Source organism: Sciurus vulgaris (assembly GCF_902686455.1).
Source record: "Sciurus vulgaris genome assembly, chromosome: X".
NCBI classification, from domain to species: domain Eukaryota; kingdom Metazoa; phylum Chordata; class Mammalia; order Rodentia; family Sciuridae; genus Sciurus; species Sciurus vulgaris.
The window spans coordinates 34,189,030-34,214,088 of record NC_136471.1 but is presented as its reverse complement, the minus strand read 5'-3'; the positions used below and the strand labels follow the sequence as shown (position 1 = coordinate 34,214,088).

Here is a 25,059-nt window from a genome sequence, read left to right as displayed (position 1 = left end):
GGGGCTTGGTGTGTGAGTTAGAGAATCTTACCAATGTAAGAATTATACTCAGGTTGATTATTTCATATTTATCAGGGGTCCTTATTTTCTCAGATGATTCCACTAAGGTCCTAAACCAGACCCCAAGGAAAGATGTGGAACTTACTTTTTCTTTGAGATTTGACCTGAAGAAAATCATTTGCACTGTGATGGCTCCCACAGAGAAGGGATGGTCTCTAGAATCCTAGGGTGCTGCTTAGTGCTCAGGAAATGCCCAAATCCATTCAGGAATATGGAGGCATTTTGCAAATTTTAGCAATTTTATTGTACATTTATTTGAAAAAATCAAACATGTTTTCTATAAGTTATTTTATTATTTGAAAGCTTGACATATTAATATTTAACTGAAGTGAAAGATATCAGAGCTGTCATATTCTTCAATATAAAAAAGACCTCAATGGAAGATCAATTTCTTACACAACATAATCTTGAAAGATGCCAGAAATAACTGAATCCTTTTCACTTAAATGACAGGTCCTGTAAGTTTCCCCTAGTTTCCCATTGTCACTAATGTCAGGGAAAGCAGCATTTCCTAAGAATTGTATTTCAGCCATAAACCAGGCTCACAGACACACTGCTAGTCTTTCTTTGATTTACTATGGGCTTAGCTTTTCCTTAGGTCCATACAATCCACAAAAATATTTTAATAAGCCAAATACATTAAAATGATTAAAAATATCTTACAAATTTTCCACTGTTTTCTTTTTAAAAATACATATAGACAATAGTTATTTTTTATGTGGTGAATAAATGATATACTGGTGCTAATAAACCTGTTAAAGTCTTAAATGACATTCCCATCAGTCCCCTTTTCTTGCTACTCATTCCCACCCCTTTTCCACTGACACAGGCATATGACTATGTCAATATATTCACTTGTAAGATGGAAATGCTTGTTTATTATACAGATAATTAATAAGATGTTAGTGTGTGTGTGTGTAGGGGGGATTCATTAAAAAAACTGGATCAGGAGAAAAGTTTAAAATTTAGCCTCTAGCCTGAGAATTCTGAAATAAAAGCAAGAGTTTCTTTAGAATCAGAATCTATTATTCTGCAAAAACATTGGGACCAGAAAAACTGAAAAGGGCAACTGACACTTTTTTTCTTATTTATAAAAAGAGATTATTTTCAGTGGGTAGAATTCAGAAGAATTCATTGATATTATTTACTGTGAGCAGATGTAATCAGGAAAGATTATATCAAATTTGGTTACCTCAACAATACAGAATATGACAAAATGAAACAGTCCACTTCTTGCTCACTCATTTAAATATAATATAAGAGGAAGTCAAAGGAAGTAGAAGAGGTGGCCAGAAAAAATAAAGGATTCTTATTTATTGGTTTTAAGTAATGATTCTTTTTGACCTGAAGGCTCTCTTGGAATTCTGACTTTCAATTTGAGTGTACTTAAGTCAATCATGTAATGTTTTTAAACAACTCCTAATATATTTTACCTTAAAATATTTAGTACAGGATGTATTTGCTGGATATGCTGATTTTAAGGGAGGCAATCATTTCCTATAAAAGTTTAGTTACTTAGATCATATATCATTTCAAATGGGATGAAATATCAAAAAACAGACTATAATTGGAGAGTTGGTATTCACATTATAATCAGATGTGCAGTTGTGAAAATGCAGTTTATGAAAAAAGATAAAAATGAACCTATATCATCTAGAGTGGGAATATTTTTTTAAAAAATGTTATTCTTAGGGTCAGTTTTGAGGATTTTATTTTTCAAGCCTAAATATAATCAAATGGTTAATACTAATTTAGGAATAGCTCACAAAGGCAAGATTCACTTGTTTTCTTCCACACAGAAAACTATTCTCATCAGAGGTGGTATCTGAAGGTTGTGATCAAGGAAGACTGTGCATATGCCACTTACACAGTGGGGTAGTTTACTTCCTATTCGTAGCTGGGCACAACATGAGAAAAATTCAAAGAAAAAGGGGTAATCTTAACTCTTAAGATTTACGTAATGACTCTCCTTGGCCTGAAGATGATAAATCCCAGAAGTGTAAGGCTCCTAATTAATATTAGAAACAATATATTAAAAATTTAGTCACTGCATATTAACACTGGTGATAACATTAACAAACAAGCACTGATTTTGGAAAAAGAGAAGGTATTTCCTTTGAGAATAAAATTTTCAAAATAACCACTGACTGCCTGAGTTAATGACCTATAATTTGTGAAATTTTAAAGATCATACACTGGTTGCATTTCTAAGAAACCACAAAAATTGCTACTTGCATCATCTGGATATTTTCACATACCATGAATTTACATAGTAAAATAACATGAAAATAATATGTGTGGGTTGACTGAGGAGACCCAAAATGACAATTCTCCACTGAAGTTACTAATGCCTCAAATGCTTTTAAGTGTCTGATTAATAAAATATGTTAGGAAATGTATGTACCTGGTGATCATGCCACCTAGTACAAAACTCTAAAAAGTCAGCCCTTAGCGGAAATATATGGTAACAACGAGGGGGAAAACTGGGTGAAAAAGATGAGTAACATTAAGACCATGTCACTAACTAGAAGGGGTTTTAAAACAAAGAAAGCATAGGAGCTGAGAGTAGTTCTTTTCCTCAATAAATAACATAGCTCATATCCATTCAACTACCTTTCATTTCTTAGAATATTGGGGAGAAAAGATTCTGAAAAGTACTCTGAATTTATCCAAAGCCAATTTCAATATGTGGAAAATATGTTGATCTTCCCCAGTATTATAGAGCCTGGAATATTGGCCAACTACAAGAACTCTTCAACAGAGAATAAAAGAAGATGGGTAAAAAAATAATAGTAATCACAGATATGTGTCACAATATAAAATGCAGTCTACCTGATTTTCTTTCTGGAAAAGCTATATTCTCCCATTTAGTCTTAAATAACAAAATTATACCTTTTAAGTTTAATTTATTTAGTCAAATTATTTTTATGTGCAAGTTTACTTATGAACAGTTTTAGAAAGACAGCAGATAACCAATGAATAGCTTACTAGATCAGTTTACAATGAAGGAAACTGGCATTTCGACAAGAGAATAAATTTTAAAACTAAAAGTCACAAATCATAATACCATAAATAAATTTTATATAATATTGAACTTTGTACACTTAATCTATAAAGAACATTATCTTACTGCATAGCTTCTAAAAGATGCCAAACTATGGAAATGGAGAAACAACAAAAGTCAATCCTCTAGAAAGAAGGATTCTAACCTGTTCAGTAAAATATCCTGTGGGCTTTTAAAACTCCAAAATGAAGAAACATGCCAAACTCCTGCCCAAGGTTCTATTAGAATTTAATTGAATGTACTTTTTAGTTGAATTTTCAAGATGAAAACTATATATCCTGCATAAATGAAATAATCTGCAACATATCCACATATTAAAAAGATAAAATTTGTACTCTGGCCAACTATATCTGCCCAGACAAACCATACAGATGGTCTCTGATATTTTTAAAGAAAAATTGTATTAAAATGAAACCCTAGCTACATTTTGTCTTTACTTGTACCAAGATGCTTACTTTATGATTCAAAATGGATTTCTGGGAAAAAAAAGAAATTGGTTTCTATGCATCAAGTAAACAAGTATACTTACGCAGTTCCCCAGCTGCATTTCGCCCACCAACCGCATACAGATATCCTTTGAGGGCACTTAGGTGGAAGAAGGTGCGCTTTTCATTTAAAGATGCAACTTGCATCCATTTATTATATCGAGGATCAAATCTGAACACTGTATCAACTGCTGTTTTTCCTTTTGTGTCATAATTACTCTGTCCACCAACGACATAGAGGAAATTTCCAATGACAGCAATGCCATGCTGGTACCTTGGGGCATCCATGGGGGCTAGGGACTTCCACTCATGGGCTTTTTCATCATACATGCGCAATTCCTTACTGACAACCAGCTGCTGTCTCAGCACTCCTCCTAGGGTAACCAAATGAGTGGTGTCAGACCGAATGGCAGTCCTGTCTGACTGCATAACTGGCTGCATATATGGCATCATTTGGTAATTGCTGGCTTCCAAAAGCAAATTCACGCAAGTATTGTCAGTTCTCATGAAATCCACCGTTTGCACATAATTAATGAGCTCCTGTGGTGTCATCAGTGGAAATCGTATGTTCTTCATTAATTTTGCAGCAAAGTCCATCCGAGGCTCTTCCAGGCGAAGCCAGCGACAGGTAGCCTTAAAGAGCTCAAGTTCAGTGCAATGCTTAAGGCTATTACTGGAAAGCACAAAGGCAAGACGCTCGAAAGGGAGTTTTAAGAACTCCCCGGTACTCAGCAACGCAGGAAAATTCTTTAAGACAAAACTGTTAACGTATTTATCCACTTCTGTCAGATTGTAGGTATTGGCAATCCGCCCAACTTCGACACAATTGTCTAAAGTGACCTATTAAACCAATAAAAAAATTCAAACATGGCTACTTTCTTGACAGTCATTCCAATCACACAAATACCTGTTCTAAAATAAGAGTTATGCTTTTCACTGTTCATACAGAGGCAAATAAAATTTTTATCTAAGTGCATCAATTATCTAAAATGAATATGCAAATGACCACCTAATTCAGTATAAAGGTGACTAAGAGACAATGATCAGTGAGTAGAAGTTTATCTAAGAAATAATATTAAAACTTGACTGTGGCCAAAAGAGTTTTCTCTTCAAAAAGTACCCCACTCCACACAGAAAAAAATACCGATAAAAATTTTGCCAGGTGGAAAATTTGGGAAAACAGAGGGTTATTTTTATTATGGTTCCTTTCTTTTCACTTCTCAGTCATAATTCTTAAAAGTACCACACAGCTAGCAGATATACAAATAGAAAAACTCCAATTCCTCAATTTTCCTTTCATGTCAACAGGCATCACGTGAGTATCATTCATATGGGTTCCTTGAAGGCAGGAATGATGTACCTATATCATTCATGCAGATTGGTTTGAGGTATATATTGCTTGTATCTGGGAAATGTACCTTTACTTAGCCACTCTCTTACTCTCAGCATATTATAGCTCTGTTTGGAGTTAAAATGAACCCAGAATGATGTCCCCAGCACAGACTAAATCTCACTATTAAGGAAAAGAGCTGGCAAAAGAAGGAAGTTTAGAAGGGTCCTTCCTCAGCAGGACCTCTTTTCAATGTCTAAAAATGGACCAAAAGGAAAAATAGGAAAATTATATCAGCAAATGTAATGCGAGAAAAATTCACATAAGCAAGCCCACCATACAAATGTCAGTATGTGTATATGCAAACACAGAGACAGGTCATAGACAAAGGACTCAAATATGTATATGTGCATGTATTTTTAATTTTGTCAGGGTGTGTATTCAATACGTCACACAAAATTCATCTATGTACTGTTAACCTTCTAACTATTGTTAGCAGATGTTTAGATGCTTAAAACCAGCTAATTCTTCTACTGACATTTCATTTAAAAATTGAAATGGAGGTAAAAGTAAAATTCCTCTGCATAAAATAACAGTTCAGTTAGGATGTTACAGTACTTAAAGCTCTGAAATTAACATATATGGCTATTTTCCTGGATTTATTACTCAGGAAGAATTTGTACTCTTTTAAGCAATTGATTTGCTTTACAAACTTCTTGAAAATATCGAATTGCTTTTTCTATTGGTAGCTATATATATACCTAAAACATTATTCTAACATAAAAGAAGTAGGAAAATAAATTAAGAAACTATGGGCCTCTAGAAACGCATAATTAAACACTATACCTTGGATTTCTAATATGAACAATAAAAGTGCATTTTCATCCACTTATGACTGGTAGGTTCAGGTCTGATACAATTTTAAGTTGTATAAATGGAATTAGAGTTAACACTTAATTGCCCCAATAACCCTAGGTAGAAGGAATTCCTGTTTAAAATAAGGGATCTACTTCCCAAAGCAAGTTAGAAATAGCCCTTCCCCAAGAAAAGGTAATTTGCACTTTTAAATATATTTACTAATATTGATAAGTAAAAGTTGATGACAATACAAATATAATTTCTAAGTATGCAGATTCTCATCATTAGTGATAGGAACACCAATAAAAAAAAGGAATGGAAACTTTGAATGAGCAAAATGAGATCACTAGTTGTTAGCCATTGAATTTAAATCTAAATTTATACCTTCTAAAATAGACCAAGATTAAGATCAGCAACCAAGTAGTAAAATTTAGAAATAGAATTAAGGTGTTTAATACTTTTTTTGATTCATCGTACACAAATCGGGTACGATTTTTCATTTCTATGGTTATACATGATGTAGTCACACCATTTGTGTAATCATACATGTACATAGGGTAATGATGTCTGTCTCAGTCCACTATCTTCCCTTCACCATACCCGCTCCCCACCCCTCATCTCCCTCTACACAATCCATCCTTCCTCCATTCTTCCCTTATCCCCTCCCTGCCATGATTATGTATCATCATCCACTTATCAGAGAAAACATTCAGCCTTTGGTGTTTTGGGACTGGCATCTCACTTAGTTTGATATTCTCCAACTCCATCCATTTGCCTGCAAATGCCATAATTTTATTATTCTTTATGGCTGAGTAATAGTCCGTTGTGTATGTATACCACAGTTTCTTTATCCATTCATCAATTGAAGGGCATCTAGGTTGGTTCCACAATCTAGCTATTGTGAATTGAGCTGCTATATACATTGATGTGGCTGCATCTCTGTAGTATGCTGATTTTAAGTCCTTTGGGTATAGGCCAAGGAGTGGGAAAACTGGGTCAAATGTTGGTTCCATTACAAGTTTTCTAAGGAATCTCCACGCTGCTTTTCAGAGTGGCTGCACCAATATGCAACCCCACCAGCAATGTATGACTGGACCTTTTTCTCCACATCCTCGCCAACATATTGTTGCTTATATTCTTGATAATAGCCATTCTAAGTGAGGTAAGATGAAATCTTTCTATTTTAACCTCCTCAACTTTATCCAAGAGAAAAAACATTATTAAAATATTAGGAGAATAAGACTTACCTTTTACTTAGTGGCATCTGTAAAATACCTTCTAATATATCAGCACACTCATATGTACTAATGTACAGAACTGGAAAATTTTTGACAATCTATTTAGTCAATACACATAGCTCCCTACCCTCTTCCTAAAATTTGCAACAATGTATTTTATAACCTTCTATCATATTCTTTATAGAACTAAGTATTGTTCACAGTTCATGTACAATGGCTATCACAGGGTATATAGAAAAGATAAAAATCTATGAATATCAAAAATAAAAATTAAATTTGCAATGGTAGAATGAATTAAAAGTGGAATACCTGTTAAATTAACATAGTAAATTACTAGAATCTTGCTCATTTAAAAATGAGTCACATAGGAAAAATATGTACTAGAAAGTGAATTTTCATTAAGTGCATATACCCAAAGGTAAAACATTAATCATAAAATACAGGGATTAAAAAAGGAAAGTCTAGAATAATGGATAATGATATAAGCAGACCAAAAATGATGGAAAATGATGAATAATTTTGCAAAATACAGGATTATTCTATCATGGTTCATTTCAAACCCACTTCACAGTCATTATTTTTTACTTTTAACTGATACCTAAAAACAAAAAAAAATGTACATATTAATGGGGTACCATGTAATGTTTCAATAATAATCTACATTGCAAAATGTTTAGATTAGTTTAAACATATTTATCTCCTCAGATGTTTATCATTTCTAGGTGTTGAGAACTTTCAAAATCAGTAATGATTCTTAAAATTGCCTCAAATAACAAATCTCCAAACATTTAGATTAGATGGCATTACGAAATGAGTATGTGCTGCAACACAATACAATGTATGTATATAATAGGTTACATTACACATTGAAAATATAAAATATGAAGCTTAAAGATTATTTTCAAGATTCCTAAGTAGAAAGAACTCTAATTTCATCTTAATTCATCTAATTCCATCTGAAAACCTGGCCAAAATTCCAAAAGTACATTTGAAAAAACAGAGTTATAACAGAAGTTAATCCAAATAATTATATTGGCATTTAAAAGGCTAGAGCAGCACAAAAAGGACAAAATTCCTCAAACGCATATGAGAACCTATAAAATGTTTTGAAAATAAACAAGTGCACATTTAAGTCCCCCTGACAAAAATTATTATACACTATTATATTGTAACCAAGCAATCTTCATGGTCATCCTAAGGCAGTGCCAACATCATAATTTTACAAGTGGTATTCTCATTAATATACTAGTACTGACTACTGATGTACTATTCAAATTGCATCTAATGTACCTAAACACTGCCATTAACATAATTTGATATTTCAATGGCAGATTTCATCAGAAATCTATAATATTAATTTGTTAAAGATCAGTGTTTTATACAATAATATTCCCATAAGACAACAAAATGAGTATCTGCTTTTATACTCTCAAGGGATAAACAAAGACTAAGAAATCTGGCAAAATTTGGGGGACTCCTCAGTCATTCAATGTACAAAATTATTCTGAGTACTGTCTAGGTTATTAAAATAGCACCCTGCCATACAATGCAAACAATGAAGAAAAAGAAGCATGCCCACCAAAAAACACATAGAAGAATAAGCTACTCTGGAGGTGGGCAGAAGATATAACAGGCATTTTTTCTCAGACCTCCTCCCATAGGTGAGAACATCACAGGACACAAGGAGGAAACATTTTTTTACAAGAAGAACAAAGGAGTTGCTGGGGATGTAACTCAGCGGGCTTGCCTAGCGCATGAGAGGCCCTAGGTTCAATCCCTAGCACCACACAAAAAAATTAGACAAAGGGATGAATAAAAACAAAGTACCTCTCTGTGTCTCTCTTCAGTTTCGAAATGCCTTTTGAAGTGAATGCTGATGGTGTCTCCAGCTTGAGGAATCCACCATTTTGTGCTCTGAATGCACTTCTCTTATTGAATGCAATGTTTGTCTTTTATAATGGTTTCTCTGGTGCTGAAGTAGTCTGAGACCAGGTCAGACGACTTCTTCCCATACAGAGTCACAGATGGCAGATGGGCAAGAATGGGTGGTCAAGGTTATAGACAGGGATGATAGAATATTTAGCAGCCAGTTTGTATGGGTACCAACCAAACAGAATAGATAGATGACCATAAACAACCATTATGGGGCCACCTGGATACTTACTCAATATCAGCCCTGGAAATAAGGAAGCCAAGACTGGTTTAATGGGAAGGGGAAAAGTTTTTGTTCACTACTTACTCTAGTTACATAAGCAACAATTTCTCTAACTTAAATCTCCCCAAAGTTGAATTATTTTCTTAAAAGACCTATCTATTATTTTCTTAAAAGACATTATCTATTTATGGATAAATCCGATTTAAATGAAATCCAAGGAATGAAATACATATACACTACACAAGGAATCCATATATCAAAAAGAATATCCCAAAAGCAAAATAAATTGTCTTTTTCCAATGATTTCTGATTCATTTTCCCTTGAGAGAACCCTGTTTTCCCTTTTCCTCTGCTTTTTGTCTGTCTTCCACATACGTATTTCCTTTATTTTGTTTCCAACTTTTTATTACCTCCAGTCCCATCCATAAGATTTCTTTCCATTTCATTGTGAGCCCTCCGCTCCTATTGCTAATAATAAACACACACGTAGAACTAGTGATATACCTGTATTAAGAGTGAAAAATAAAACTCTTTTTTCAGTACTGCAGATCAAACCCAGGGATGCTTTACCACTGAGTTATATCCCCAGTCTTTTATTTTTTATTTTGAGGCAGTATCTCACCAAGTTACCAAGGCTAGGCTGGAACTGGCCATTCTTTGCCTTTGCTTTCCAAATTGCTGGGATTACATACATGAGCCAACGTGCCCAGCTTAAAACTATTTTAAATAAAGAGGATCACCAAGTCTAAAGCAGTAAGGTACCTGTATTCTCTGATTAAATATGCCTTTGTATAGAAACAAAATGGTTTCTTTCTTAACCTTATTCTTTTGTTTATGCTGTATATTCAAATTGTAATATACCTAGTTCAATTACAAGCATCCTATAACAGCAACCTAATATTAAATTGAGTTTATTTTTTGAGCCAGCCTGCTATCCTCCAAAACAATAAGGATGCAAATGAAAGATGCTAAAATTTCCAGATTCCACAAAAATGACAAGTAAAAACTATAACTCCAACCATTTTATAAAACAGGGAATGACTGAAAAATATTTAGCATGTTGTGGTTATACAATGTCTAAGGACGAAAGCAAATACAACTTTTAAAGTTATATGACTAAAGAAAGGCATTTTTCATTTTTTTATACTATATAAAAGTGTTTTTAGTTTTACAGAAATTTTTACCTCCTATGCTTTATACCCATAACTGTCATCCTTTTTCTATTCAGTTCCTAGTTCTCTTTTCCAAAACTATCAAGAAAATAAGACAACATAAACAAAAATGCCAGATCCCATAAGCTATAATACTAATTACCACCCTAAGAGAAAAATTATTACTGCAAAAGATGGCAAAGTTAGGTATAGGATTGGTTCCTCTATTGAGTCTGAATCTTTCTTGTAGATAACTGGAATTTCTTTTTTTTTAATTAATTTTATTAGTTGTAGATGGACACAATATCTTTATTTTATTTGTTTGTTTTTATGTGGTACTGAGGATCAAACCAGTGCCTCATACATGCTAGGCAAGTGCTGTACCACTAAGCTACCATACCAGCCCCAGATAACTGATATTTCTATCCCAAAGACAAGAATAACTTTACTATCATATTCAAAACTATCATGTAAAATGCTTTCTGTGTTGTCAAGTCACATTTTATGTACCATTGCTCTTCTTCGTTCACACAAATGATTAAGAATGAGATAAAATAGAAATGCATTAAAAAGAAATTTTTCCTTTTAAAATTTCAAATCCAAGTAGTGTTTTGGTTATGTGAGCTATAATCTCACTATATCATTAAAAACATAGTCTTTTTCCTCCAAAACATTTGATTTCAGCACACAATTGTTAAAATATATGATCATTATATTTAAAAAAATTATCCATAACTTAGTTCATGGGACAACTTAAAAATTTTCTGGTATAACATTTACAGTATCTTGAAACTTTCAGTTCTCTTAAGTAGAAAAGGTACCAAAGAGTGCTGTTTTTCCTTTAGAAACTTGATTACTAAGAAGGAAAGGGGAAATAAATAGAGCAAAGTTGAACATAGGCATAATTAAGAAATGATGTATTAAAAAAACAAAGGGAAAGTTAAATTTCACGTTCCTAAAACTAAAAATCTACTAAAGTTTCTAAAAGAACTATCATAGATTCTAAGAGAGAAGATTCCCACTATAAAAGCACACAGACATGTCTTCAGCAAATAGGATGAAGGATAGATGTATAATGATGCTAAGCAAAGAGGTGTCTCCTAAAATATTCATAGGCAAGAAAGTCCTAAAATTAAAGAAGACAGGGATAAACTATACCACAAGCAAGCTTTGCCAGGCAGAAGCCCTTTCTCCATTAAAAGTGGGTTTTAGGATGTCTGCAGAGGATACTGGGAATGAAGAATATAATCCTTAAAGTAATATTGAGTGTTCATAAAATGAGGAAACTTCCAAAGAGTTAAAACACACAGTTATAATAAATGTTTCAGGTAGGTTAAGGAACATCTAATAATTGGAAATTTGTTAAAATTACAAAATTACAGTGATCTCATCTTTAAATAAAACTGCTTTTAAAAGTTATCTACAACAAAATTCTTATCTATTACTTTCACAATAATACATTAATTGAACACACACAGACCTCAGCACTTATAAACTCAGTCAATGGCTAATTTAACTACACTATTGAAAGTTTCTTTTTTGTAAGTTATATATATATATATATATAATATACATATATAAATGAAACATATATATCATATGTACATAATATTTATAGCATATTATTCAGTTTTGTGATCTTCTTTCAGGTAAGGGAATTGATCACATCCAATATCTAAAGTTGTTAAGTATTAAGCCTCTGTATTCTTGTTAACGATTATTTCTAAAAAAATCATGGCACTGCCCCAAGTTTGGCTCAGGATGACCAAGTAATCCTGAGATCAGTATAAAACAATATTAATCTATAAGTGTGAACTTTTAGGTATTACTTCCAGATTAAGTATTGGAATTGAGACATTTTTAAAAATACATTCAATAAAAGTTGAATGTAACTTGAAGTCATTATATGATGTCAGTGCCACAAAAAAAGAGACAAGATGAATTTCATGGTTGCTTGCTCTATTTCTGTAAGGTACGTCATTGGGATTTTAATTGGGATTGCATTGAATCTGTATAGCACTTTTGGTAGTATGGCCATTTTGACAGTATTAATTCGGCCTATCCAAGAACATGGGAGATCTTTCCATCTTCTAAGGTTTTCTTCGATTTCTTTCTTTAGTGTTCTGTAGTTCTCATTGTAGAGGTCTTTTACCTCTTTTGTGAGATTGATTCCCAAGTATTTTATTTTTTTCGATGCTATGGTGAATGGGGTAGTTTTCATAATTTCTCTTTCTGAGGATTCCTCACTTATGTATAAAAATGCATTGGATTTATGAGCATTGATCTTGTAACCTGCCACTTTACTGAATTCACTTATGAGTTCTAAGAGTTTTCTGGTGGAATTTCCTGGTTCCTCTAAGTATATAATCATATCATCCGCAAATAGGGATAGTTTGAGTTCTTCTTTTCCTATTCGTATTCCTTTAATTTCCTTGGTCTGTCTAATTGCTCTGACTAGAGTCTCAAGAACGATATTGAATAGGAGTGGTGAAAGAGGGCATCCCTGTCTTGTTCCAGTTTTTAGGGGGAATGCTTTCAGTTTTTCACCGTTTAGAATGATATTAGCCATGGGCTTAGCATAGATGGCCTTTACAATGTTAAGGAATGTTCCCACTATCCCTATTTTTTCTAGTGTTTTGAGCATGAAGGGGTGTTGTATTTTATCAAATGCTTTTTCTGCATCTATTGAAATAATCATGTGGTTCTTGACTTTAAGTCTATTGATATGGTGAATTACATTTATTGATTTCCGGATGTTGAACCAACCTTGCATCCCTGGGATAAAACCCACTTGATCGTGGTGCACTATCTTTTTAATATATTTTTGTATGCGATTTGCTAAAATTTTATTGAGAATTTTTGCGTCAATGTTCATTAATGATATCGGTCTGAAGTTTTCTTTCCTCGATTTATCTCTGTCTGGCTTGGGTATCAGGGTAATATTGGTTTCATAGAATGAGTTTGGGAGGGTACCCTCCTCTTCTATTTCATGGAATACTTTGAGAAGTATTGGAATGAGCTCTTCTTTAAAGATTTTGTAGAATTCATCTGGAAGAATAAGAAACCCAGAATAGCTAAAGCAATCCTTCGCAGGAAAAATGAAGCAGGGGGTATCGCAATACCCGAACTTCAACTTTATTACAAAGCAATAGTAACAAAGACGGCATGGTACTGGTACCAAAATAGACAGGTAGATCAATGGTACAGAATAGAGGACACGGACACAAACCCAAATAAATACAACTTTCTAATACTAGACAAAGGCGCCAAAAATATGCAATGGAGAAAAGATAGCCTCTTCAACAAATGGTGCTGGGAGAATTGGAAATCCATATGCAACAGAATGAAACTAAACCCATATCTCTCACCCTGCACAAAACTCAACTCAAAATGGATTAAGGACCTTGGAATCAGACCAGAGACTCTGCAGATTATAGAAGAAAAAGTAGGTCCCGATCTTCAACATGTCGGCCTAGGACCAGACTTCTTCAACAGGACTCCCATAGCACAAGAAATAAAAGCAAGAATCAATAACTGGAATAGATTCAAACTAAAAAGCTTTCTCTCAGCAAAGGAAACTATCAGTTACGTGAAGAAAGAGCCTACAGAGTGGGAGAATATCTTTGCCAATCATACTTCAGATAGAGCACTAATCTCCAGAATCTATAAAGAACTCAAAAAACTCTACACCAACAATACAAATAATCCAATCGACAAATGGGCTAAGGAAATGAACAGACACTTCACAGAAGAAGATGAACAAGCAATCAATAAACATATGAAAAAATGTTCAACATCTCTAGTAATAAGAGAAATGCAAATCAAAACCACCCTAAGATTCCATCTCACCCCAATTAGAATGACGATTATCAAAAATATAAGCAACAGGTGTTGGCGAGGATGTGGGGAGAAAGGTACACTCATACATTGCTGGTGGGGCTGCAAATTAGTGCAGCCACTCTGGAAAGCAGTGTGGAGATTCCTTAGAAAACTTGGAATGGACCCTCCATTTGACCCAGCTATCCCACTCCTTGGCCTATACCCAAAGGATCTAAAATCAGCATACTACAGAGATACAGCCACATCAATGTTCATAGCTGCTCAATTCACAATAGCCAGACTATGGAACCAACCTAGATGCCCTTCAATTGACGAGTGGATAAAGAAACTGTGGTATATATACACAATGGAATATTACTCAGCCATAAAGAATGACAAAATTATGGCATTTGCAGGCAAATGGATGAAATTGGAGAATATCATGCTAAGTGAGATAAGCCAATCTCAAAAAGACAAGGGACGAATGATATCGCTAATAAGTGGAGGATGACACATAATGGGGGGGAGGGAAGGGTTAGTGTTAGGGTTAGAGTTAGGGTTAGGGAGGGGGGCAAGTATGGAGGAAGAAAGTACTGTATAGAGGGTAAAGAGGGGTGGGAGGGGTGGGGGGAAGGGGAAAAAATAACAGAATGAATCAAACAACATTACTGTATGTGGATTTATGATTACACAAATGGTATGCCTTTGCGCCATGTACAAACAGAGAGGCAACATATATCCCATTTGTTTACAATAAAATAAAAATAAAAAATAAAAAAAAAAATAAAAAAATAAAAATTAAAAAAAAAAAAAAGAAAGCTACACTATTTAGTAAGTGGCGGAGCTGGGATTTGAACCCTAGCAACCTATGTTCTTAATTGCCCTACTAAACTGCTTTCCTTACTTAAAAAAAAAAAAAAAAAAAAGAGACAAGATATTTGCTTTTAAGGGAACTGGCTTTATATGATAGAATTAAAATAAATTTTTCTGGCTATAAATGAACTCATTATGGTGTTGTTTATTTTATTTTTATAATATTTTATTTTATTTGTACATTTAATTATACAGAGTAGTATGATTCACTATGCTATATTCATATATAAACATAATTTGATCAATCTCATTCCTTACTACCTTCCCTTTTCCTTCTCTCCTCCCTGTCCCTGATCTGCTTGCTGTACTACTGATTGCCTTTTTATTATTATTAATATTACTATTACTATTTTGGTGCATTATAATTATATATATATATGTATATGGGACTCATTTCAGTATATTCGTATATGGACATAGCATAATGTGGTAGATTTCATTCCCTGGTTCTTCCCTATGCCCTCCTCTCTTCCCTCCTTCTTGATCCTCTTCCTCTATCTATTGGTCTCCCTTCAATTTTCATGAGATGTCTTTTAAAATTCCCTTTCCTCCTCTATCTAGCTTCTACATATGAGATTAAACTGTTGACCTTTAATTTTCTGAGTCTGGCTTATTTCACTTAGCATAATATTCTCCAGTTCTATGACCAGCAAATGCTATAATTTCATTCTTCTTTATGGCCAAATAAAAATACACTATATATATATTATATATATATATATATATATATATATAATTACATTTTCTTTATCTCATTTGTCAACTGCAAATTGACATAACCACTTTGGAAATCATAGAGATTCCTCAAAAGTTTAGGAATGGAACCATCATATGACTCAGCTATCATACTCCTTGGTTTTTATCCAAAAGAATTAAAATCAGCAAGTTAAAATGAAATTTTGCACACAAACTGCAAGCAATAGTGTGGGAGACTAACAAATTTCACTTCAAAGTAAAGATGATACACATCTACAATATAATATGCTGCCATAAAATCCTTAAAATAGAAATCAGTTTTGAATTTTATAGGTAATTATTATAGCAGTTCAAGTACTCTAAAATGGAAACATATAAAAAAAACACATTTTCAATAATGCAGTTAAATTAGCTATTGGCTTGACTTTACAAGTACCTGATTTTTAAATTTTTTCAACATTTAAATACTTTTCATTTTATTTTTAATTGATATATAATAGTTGTACAAATTTATGGGGTACCATATGATGTTTCAATACATGTACACATTAAATAATGATCAAATCAGGGTAATTTAATTAACTTGCATCACCTCAACCATTTATCATTTCTTTGTGGTGAGAATATTCACAATCCTCTCATAGCAGTTTCAAAATCTAAATTAAATTGCTAATTATAGTCACCCTGTTCTACAATAGACCACTAGAACTTATTCTTCCTTCTAACCATATTTTTATACCCATTAATCAACCTCTCCCTATATCCCTCTCACCCCTAACCTTCTGGGCCCCTAACAAACTCTATTCTATTCTGTTTTATTTGTTCTTTTTAATTATACATGACAGCAGAATCCATTTTGATATTATATAGCATGGAATATATCTCATTCTAGTTAGGATCTCATTCTGTCTATTCTACTCTTATATGAGGTAAACTTTTCTAGCTTCCACATATGAGTGAGTACAGATATTACTAGTCTTTCTGGGCTTAGCTTATTTCACCTAACACAATGTCCTCCAGGCTCATCCATGATAGAATTCCATTCTTTTTAGAGGCTAAATAACATTACATTGTGTCTGTATATACCACTTTATCCGTTCTTCAACTGATAAACAAGGAATATCTGATTAATAAAATAATTTAAGCAAAGCTCTCTTGAAACTTAGTGTTTTAAGGAAGAGTGCATGTTCAAAAATTGTTGAGTCTTTAAAAGTCTAATGGCAATTATTTACCAATATTAAAATTTATATTAGTTAAAAACAATTATAAAAAGTGGGTGCAGTGTCATACACCTGTAATCCCAGCAGCTCAGGAGGTCAAGTCAGAAGGATCACGAGTTCAAAGCCATCCTCAGCAAAAGCAAGGTGCTAAGCAACTCAGTGAGATGGTTTCTAAATAAAATACAAATTAGTGCTGGAGGGATGTGGCTCAGAGGCCAAGTGCCTCTGAGTTCAATCCCTAGTGCCCTCCCCCCAAAAAGTGTACTATCCATCAACATAATAAATTCACAAATAGATAAAAAATTACTACTGTTATAATTCTTAATCATAAAAGCTAGTTCTAGGTGTTCTGGAATCTTGGCAATATTTTTGAATAGTCCAGGCATTTAGTTTCATGAAATCAAATTTAAGGGTCTCAACTAAAATAAAAGATTATCTTTAGAAAATGGGTGACTACTAAGTACTCAATTGGTCATTAAAAAGGCTAAACACTCTTCATTGGTTAATATGTTTCTAAGAAATCAAGACTGGTATCCTTACAGGTCTGCACATAAGTGTTAGTTCTAGATCTTAACTCCTATACTAAAAGGAGGGGAAAAAAGTTGCCAAACCTATTTTAACAGACATCTAGCAGCTCAGATTACATTTCTGTAGGATTCCATTAAAGAAGACTACTGTGTAAAATCATTAAGATGAACAGAACCAAATTAAGGTATGTAATATTATCAAAGAGGCTAAGGTATACATCTTTATCAAACACTATTAGTATTCCATGTCATTTGATGACACTGAAAATTTTTGTTAAATGATACTGTTTTGTAAAAATGCAGCTGTTTTAATCTCATCTTTTTTCCAGACCACATACTATGTGACACCATTCTATTGGCAAGTTGCACATATCTACATAACATTTTTTGTGAGTCCTACTGTAAACAGGCTACAACCGGAATCTACCCAAAAAAAATCTGAAAATATCTTACCCCAGATATGAGAAATACTTTACAGAAGTCCAAAACTGGCAGAATTTGTAGAAAGCTGGCAGCTTCCAGTGTGTCTTGAAGGTTGTCCATATTAAGAGAAAGCTTCGCAGTATAAATGAAATCAATAATTTTCCTTAGACCAACTTTGCTCACACCATGAAGCTTAATGCACATCAAATCTTGTTCTTTCATTCCACCTTAAATATAAAAAAAGACATTCAATTAAATGAAGGTGGATAATTAAGGTCAAACTCACTTCTGCTGCTAATTAGATGCAATGAAATCAAGGAAAAGTCTTTTCTGTATAAGCCTTCAAACAAGAATCAGGCTTTTGCATATTTTACAATTAAAAGAGTGCTTAAAGAAGATCATCTCTATACTAATGGAGGTCTTATACGATGCAAGTACTTCTAAAATGTTCTCTTATCACTTCCTATCTTTTGATGGATCAAAGATTATATTAGTCAGACACAAAGCCTCTAATGGCCCATTCAGATATGAAAAGGAAAAGCTGTGAAACAACAATGGATGGTAGGAAAAAAGTGCATCATCTACAACCATATATGCTGGACTTTCATGCACAGCTGTATAGCACCACCCATGATCATAGACACTGGTGATCATTCCCTTTGAAACCAAAAAAATAACTGAATTTCAAATTAGAAATAAAAAGATTTAAATACAAATTTTCCATATTGTTTTAATGTGGATGCAGAGTTTAAAAAGGCAAACTACCTGTGAACATAGCCTTGAAGTAATCACTAGCAGATGCCATCATGACTCTATGCACAGGGAAGGCATCATCTGTATCACCTGGCATCAGGGTCACATCACAAAGCAATCCTTCAAGTCGAAGCTGGTCAAAGCCCTGTAAACAAGAATATTATTTGAGCCACTATTGAAGGTAAAAGTTGCAAATATATGGCCTAAAATTTTATTTATATATTCGTGTGGAACAACATTTTTGGAAAAAGAAAAAACAAAAGAATATTTCCTTCAGAGAAGAAAAAAATCAAACAGCTTTCTTGATATGTAGGAATATGTACATTTCACTATATGAAAAAGATGAAATTGGGGCTATTTAGATTAAGAACAAATAGGGAAAGTATATAAATTCAATTATTTACACAAACATTAAATTATACCTTGTTTTAGAAAAAAAGTCATGTAATCTTCTGTTTTCCCATTCAAAGAATAAGAGTATTAGACTGGTCAATGCTCCTTTCCATAATAATATATTAATAGCCATATTATAGAACTTTAATGAAATACTTTGCATTTTCTGTTTTTGAGAAAAAGGAAGAGACTATCTACATTAAATGCAAGATAGGAGTCCACTCTACCAATCAGATTGTTCGGTCTTTGAGAAGGACTTTGCTGTAAAAATTCCAATACATGGCACATTGCTGCTGCTTGACCAATTATCTTTCAGTTTGAGATTTAATTATCTTTGGTAAAAGGAGGCCAGGAAGCCCCAACATGATTCTTAATTGTCCCCAAATGCTTAAAGGTTTAGCAGAGAATTAACACGCTATCACCCATAGTTTGAAAGAGAGACAGGGTTCTGTTAAGTACAATGCTCTTCCACCTACACCCATTAATGTCCCAACCAATAACAAATAGACAATAGTTCTCTGGATCTACTCTTGAGAGAATGAAACATTTTTAAGATCATACAAGTATGATTCCAAAATGTAAACATATTTTACAACATCATGTTGTACACAGTGGATATATACAATTTTGTCAATTAAAAATAAGAAACTCAAAGTAATTATAGCAAGCTGGTAGAGTGCATCAACAAGAGGCAATATACAATTTAATAATGAGGCCAAAAGAATGAAGATTTTGGCAAGATTGAGTATGTAGTTTCAAAGATAGAAATATTTATTATTAAAAAATTGGGAAGATGGAGATATAAATTGCTTTGTACAAACATAATAATGTAATACAATAAAAACTAATATAAAGGATTACTGAATCAACTTCATATTTTAATGACCACAAGTAAAATTTTAAATAATTATTCACAGATTTAAGAAGCAAAAGGTATAATATACTAAGAACACATTTTTTTAAATCTTGATTCTACATATATGTATAATATAATCCTTAGTCTAAACTTCTCGTTATAATTTAAAAATTATGTTTTAAGGTAAACAATTGAAGCTACAGAACTGAAACTACAAAGAAATTATCTGATCCAGTTACCTTCCCTCTAGGGAATGAAAAACAGTCCTACATTATGCATATATTTTAGAACAGGATTATATATCATATTTGTCTTGCTTCCATGATGCTTTTGTTCACAAGTAAAATATCTTTCAAAAATGTGCCTTTGACTTTGTAAACACAAACATACTCCATGACCGCCACTTCATCTGTTAGCCTGTTATTCAAAAAAGGAGAAGAAAAAGAATAATAGCTCATCTTGGAAAAGAGACATCAATTTTGGGGGAATATTCTCATGCTGAAGGCAAAAAGTAACTCTTTTAAGATTCATATATGAAATATAATGTGTAATATGTTTACAAGAATCACCTTTCAAATATAAGTGAGTATCAGGAAATAATGAATGAGTACACTGAAGTGGGGTATGACAGTCAAGCAACTAAGACGTCCCTCAGCTGGAAGAGTTTAGGAACTAGCATATTTGAATTCAACAAAAGAACCAACTTTTATCCAGAAGCCATCATTTGGTACTTTAAAGCCACAGAGTCACAACTGGCAGAACTTTCACCTTGTTGACAAGTTAACTCGGAAGTAGAAATTTATTTGTGAAACCTCTCCCAATAATAAAATGAACTATGCTTAAGGTGCTTATTTGTGTAGATGGTAAAGGATAAGAGTGAAGAAACCCAGGCAGAGTTTGGAGAGAAAAGTTTGACTCCAAAAGGCATAGCTTTATTGTTTTTGTTGTTATTTTTAACTCCCTCAAATAATTTTTAGGTTAAATGCTTTAAATATATGCTTTTAAAAGTCAAAATACAAAAAAATATTTAAAACTGAAAGTCAGCCTCAAGTGGGATAACATATACATGGCTGTGTATTTTAAAATTCACTTGAGCAGATAATATGTGCAATCTTCTATCTCTCTGCACATAGGTTTAATTAGTTCTTCTTAGAGGATGCAAAGTATTCTATAGTGGGGACACACCACAAATTATTCATCCATTCCCCTCTAGTTGAACATTTGGACTGTGCCTCAACTTTTGAAATTACAAGCAATGCTGCAATGAATATATATATGTATATATATATATATATATGTACATGTATATATATGTACATATATATACACACACATGTATATAATACAGACACATGCACACACAGAAACTTCTGTAAGTATATTTGTAGGAGATATTCTCAGAAATAGAGTTGTTGGCTAGATAACATATGCATTTTTAACATTTTGATAGCTCCTATTAAAAGATTTGATTTTTCTTGGGAAAAATATCATGCCTTAGGTACTAGTAAAAAGGAGATATCAGATATCAGTAAGATGAGACTAGGTACTGTGTATCTTCCTCCCTTATTTTCATTTATCAAATAATTTTTGAATCTCCTCTAAAGCAAATGTAATCTTTGGGAAGAATTGAAGGTCTACTTATTCAAAAGCAATGACTGTATCCAGTCAGTTATTTCCTTCCATTAAAACAAAAACAAAACAAAAAAAAAAATCCTCTTGGCTTATTTGCTAGCTCTCCTGCCTTTTAAATATTCCTACAAGTATTTTACATTTAGAATTGAATAACACAAAGGGCTCCATTCCTACTATTTATTACTTCTTCTTTTTTCTTTGAAAAAAAAAAGTATGGCTAATGCTTCTTGTATCATTAACTATATCATTTCTTATTTTGTCCACATTACATTAAATTGAACATGGAGACACAATCCTCAACATCTGAACAACTCAGATCTGCTAAGACATCAACAGCCTTTACCCTCTGGCAAATTTGATCATTCGCATCCTTTTACACTATTGTAAAAAATACTCTACCCTTTATCAGTATAATATGGCATTCCAAAAGAAAAAAAAATCTGACACGCCTAAATCATTTTCACCACATTTTAAGTGTTTCCTATTCTAAGCTTAATTTATCTACCTTTGGCAAATTGTCTGCTTTTGTGAGGTTTTGTACTTATTTTCACTGCATGTAAAGTAGTTTGCTTTCTATACATTTCACAATCTTTATTTTCATATGCATAAATGAATAATCTCACCATCCAATTTTTTACTTACCAATTTTATTTGATTATTACTATCTTTATCAAAATGAGATCTATCAATTCAGATTATTTTCTTACAGACTGCTGGTATTTTATTTGTATGTGATTTTTCTGGATATCCCAGGTCTCCTTAAAGAGAAGTTCTTTCCATAACACACACTGTTGGATAGAAGAAGGTAGTCATTTCTCTAAATAGCTTTAATACTATCACCTTCTAGTGGAGTACATACATTAAAAGAGGAGGTCATTCTTCTCCACCCTGTCCACCTGCTTTCAGTATACTTATTTTTACTCTCATTCATAATCTTTTCTCCCATTTATCTCTAGGAAAAGTCACAAAGCTATCTTGTATACTCAAAATATATCCTTTCATTGCAAAATCATTTTCTTCCATCAAATTTGTATTCACTCTTCTCATAAGATTTCTATAAATTATGTTGTCTATCTCCATGTGCTTGTCAACTATATACCTAAATAATTCTGCTTTATGTAAATTGCTCAATTCCAATTAGTTTTCTAGACTGTCCTTAAAACTGCTTATGTTGATTTAAATTCATTTTTCTGTCTCTACACTTATCTTAGTTCTGTATTTTTCTATTTCTTCGGGACCTTGGTTTTAAGAGGGATTTGTCTGCTATCAGTGTCTTTAATATTTCCCTTTCTATCTCCTATAAATCTTCCCATATCCTCTTCTTTTTTATCTTCCATATCCTTTTGAGAGAAAGAAGGGCATTAAAATGTTTTTTTCCTCCTCTGAATTAAATGTACCCAATGTATCAAAACTTTAAATGCTATTAAATAGTGAGAGGTACATATTTACTATCGTGAAAGACTAAAATATATTAAATGAGTAGGATAAACTTTATAATAACCATATTAAAACAGAAGAGAATAAGTTGGCATTACAGAATTATAATATGGAAAACAGACAAGATATAAATAGTTTACTTAAAAAGTTGATTGGATGTAAAAAGCTTTCACATGAAATATAATTCCATTGTGGGAAAAGCTTTATTGATACTGTCAGGTGTTGAAAAAACAATCTAATAGGGGCTGGGGTTGTGGTTCAGTGGTAGAGCACTTGCCTAGCATGTGTGAGGCACTGGGTTCAATTCTCAGAACTGCATATAAATAAATAAATAAATTAATAAATAAATAAATAAATAAAATAAGGGGTATTGTGTCCATCTACAACTAAAAAGTATTTTAAATACAATCTAATAAGCAAATCTTTTCACTAACTTCTGCATTAAAAAAAGAACTTAGTAGCATATTATATCTAGTTTTGATGACTATCACTTCAAAAAGGAGGTAGAGAAAACAGGAAATGTATATTGAAAAGAAAAATAAAAAATACTGGTTAAAAGTATGTTCTGTGAACAAAGAATATGAAACTAAAGAAAAGAACTCTAGTGTTAAAATACATGGAATGTATTCGATCAAAACAATATCAGCCATGTTTTTATGAGGCCACTCTTCATTTTATTAAGAAGAGAGAAGGGGAACAGATGTACTTATGTTAAAATGAATATACAGGTTGAACATAAAAATTTATATAAGTATTAAACTCTGCTCTCATTATATAACACCACTCAGGGTTTAGAATATTTCTAATGGTTCCCTATCACTGTATTTTATCACAACTCCTGGTTTTCAAACACTTCTCTGATTTGGCCCCAACCCAATTATCCAACCTTATTTTTATTATTTCCCTTTGTACTCTAACTCATCTTATCCAGTTCTCCATACTGTCTCATTGGTAAAAATGCAGGCTTACTCCATTTCCAGAGCTTTCATTTGTGCCATTAGTTTTCACATGGAATGTCTTCCTTCCTTCAAACACAAATTTTACCTCCTTTGTAAAGCTATCTCCAAACAAATCTCCTTTAAAATTATTAGGAACCTTCAGTCTGGGTTTCATAATTTAGCACTTAATTATAGTCTATAAATTTGTTTTCAGTGAAGATGGAATAACAGACATTAGCTTTATGTTACCTCTGAAACACTTTAAAACTAAAAAAAATTATGAAAACATCAGTTTAAAATGCTCAAAGGAGAGGTATCTATGAAAGAAAAGAAACAAATAAAGTGAGTTCTATAATTGTCACAATTTACTACCTAGAGATCCCAGGCATAGGTACAGGGAGTGGGAACTCAGGTAAAACCCAGCTTTTTTCCCAAGACCGAAGAGTCTGAGGAGACCAAGGCAGCTAAATTTGTCAAAATATATGAGAAATCTGCACGGAGGACTTCAGATAGCTCTTGAAGATGCAGGTGAATAAAAATAAGAGAATTTCGGGAAAGACTCAAAAAGAGAATATGGAACAATCTATAAGTCTAACAAAGGGCTGGGAAGAGCTCCTGTTTAAACCATAAGAATGGAAAGCTTATAATGTTATGGCTTTAGAGTTCACAAAAGAATTTTACCTCAGTACTGGGGAAAAGCTGACTCTACAATAAATGCTGCTCTGGCATCAACTCTGAAGCCTTAAAAGTAAATGAAAAAAAAAAAAAACTTGTCAATTGGGAAATTAATTGGGAAAGGATATCAAAATGCAAAGTTACACCATTCTAATAGTGAGTCCCTGTCCCACTCCCAACTCCCCCCCACCAGTATACCAGGCCCGGACTTAGGGCACCTGAAAGGGGCACCTGGTAACGTATGCCCAATCCCCAGGCAATTACAAAGCAGTGGTGGTGGGAACATTGACAGTGGTGAAAGTGAAGGGAACAAATGCCTAAAAATCTGAGAAAGAGAAAAACTTTCTCTCTGATCATAGAAGCTGTGATGGCCCATCTGTGGTGAGTACCTAATGTTTTCTCTTTCTCTGTCCTCAGACCAATGACATGGATGTAGTTATGCTAAGTATATGGCATAATAGGGGAAATAAAGCACC

The 25,059-nt window shown here is 33.0% G+C and overlaps 1 protein-coding gene across 9 annotated transcripts in view; it reads right to left on the bottom strand.

The window, feature by feature from the left end:
- The window catches only part of KLHL13 (kelch like family member 13), a 181,297-nt gene that overhangs the window by 6,906 nt on the left and 149,332 nt on the right, over positions 1 to 25,059 (bottom strand). For all 9 annotated transcript variants that reach the window (XM_079123376.1, XM_079123381.1, XM_079123383.1 and 6 more), the window contains 3 exons: positions 18,665 to 18,797; positions 17,930 to 18,126; positions 3,654 to 4,449 (listed from right to left, as the gene is read on the bottom strand). In XM_079123376.1, the coding sequence (XP_078979502.1) occupies positions 3,654 to 4,449; positions 17,930 to 18,126; positions 18,665 to 18,797 (1,126 nt within the window). The remainder of the gene's footprint in view (positions 1 to 3,653; positions 4,450 to 17,929; positions 18,127 to 18,664; positions 18,798 to 25,059) is intronic.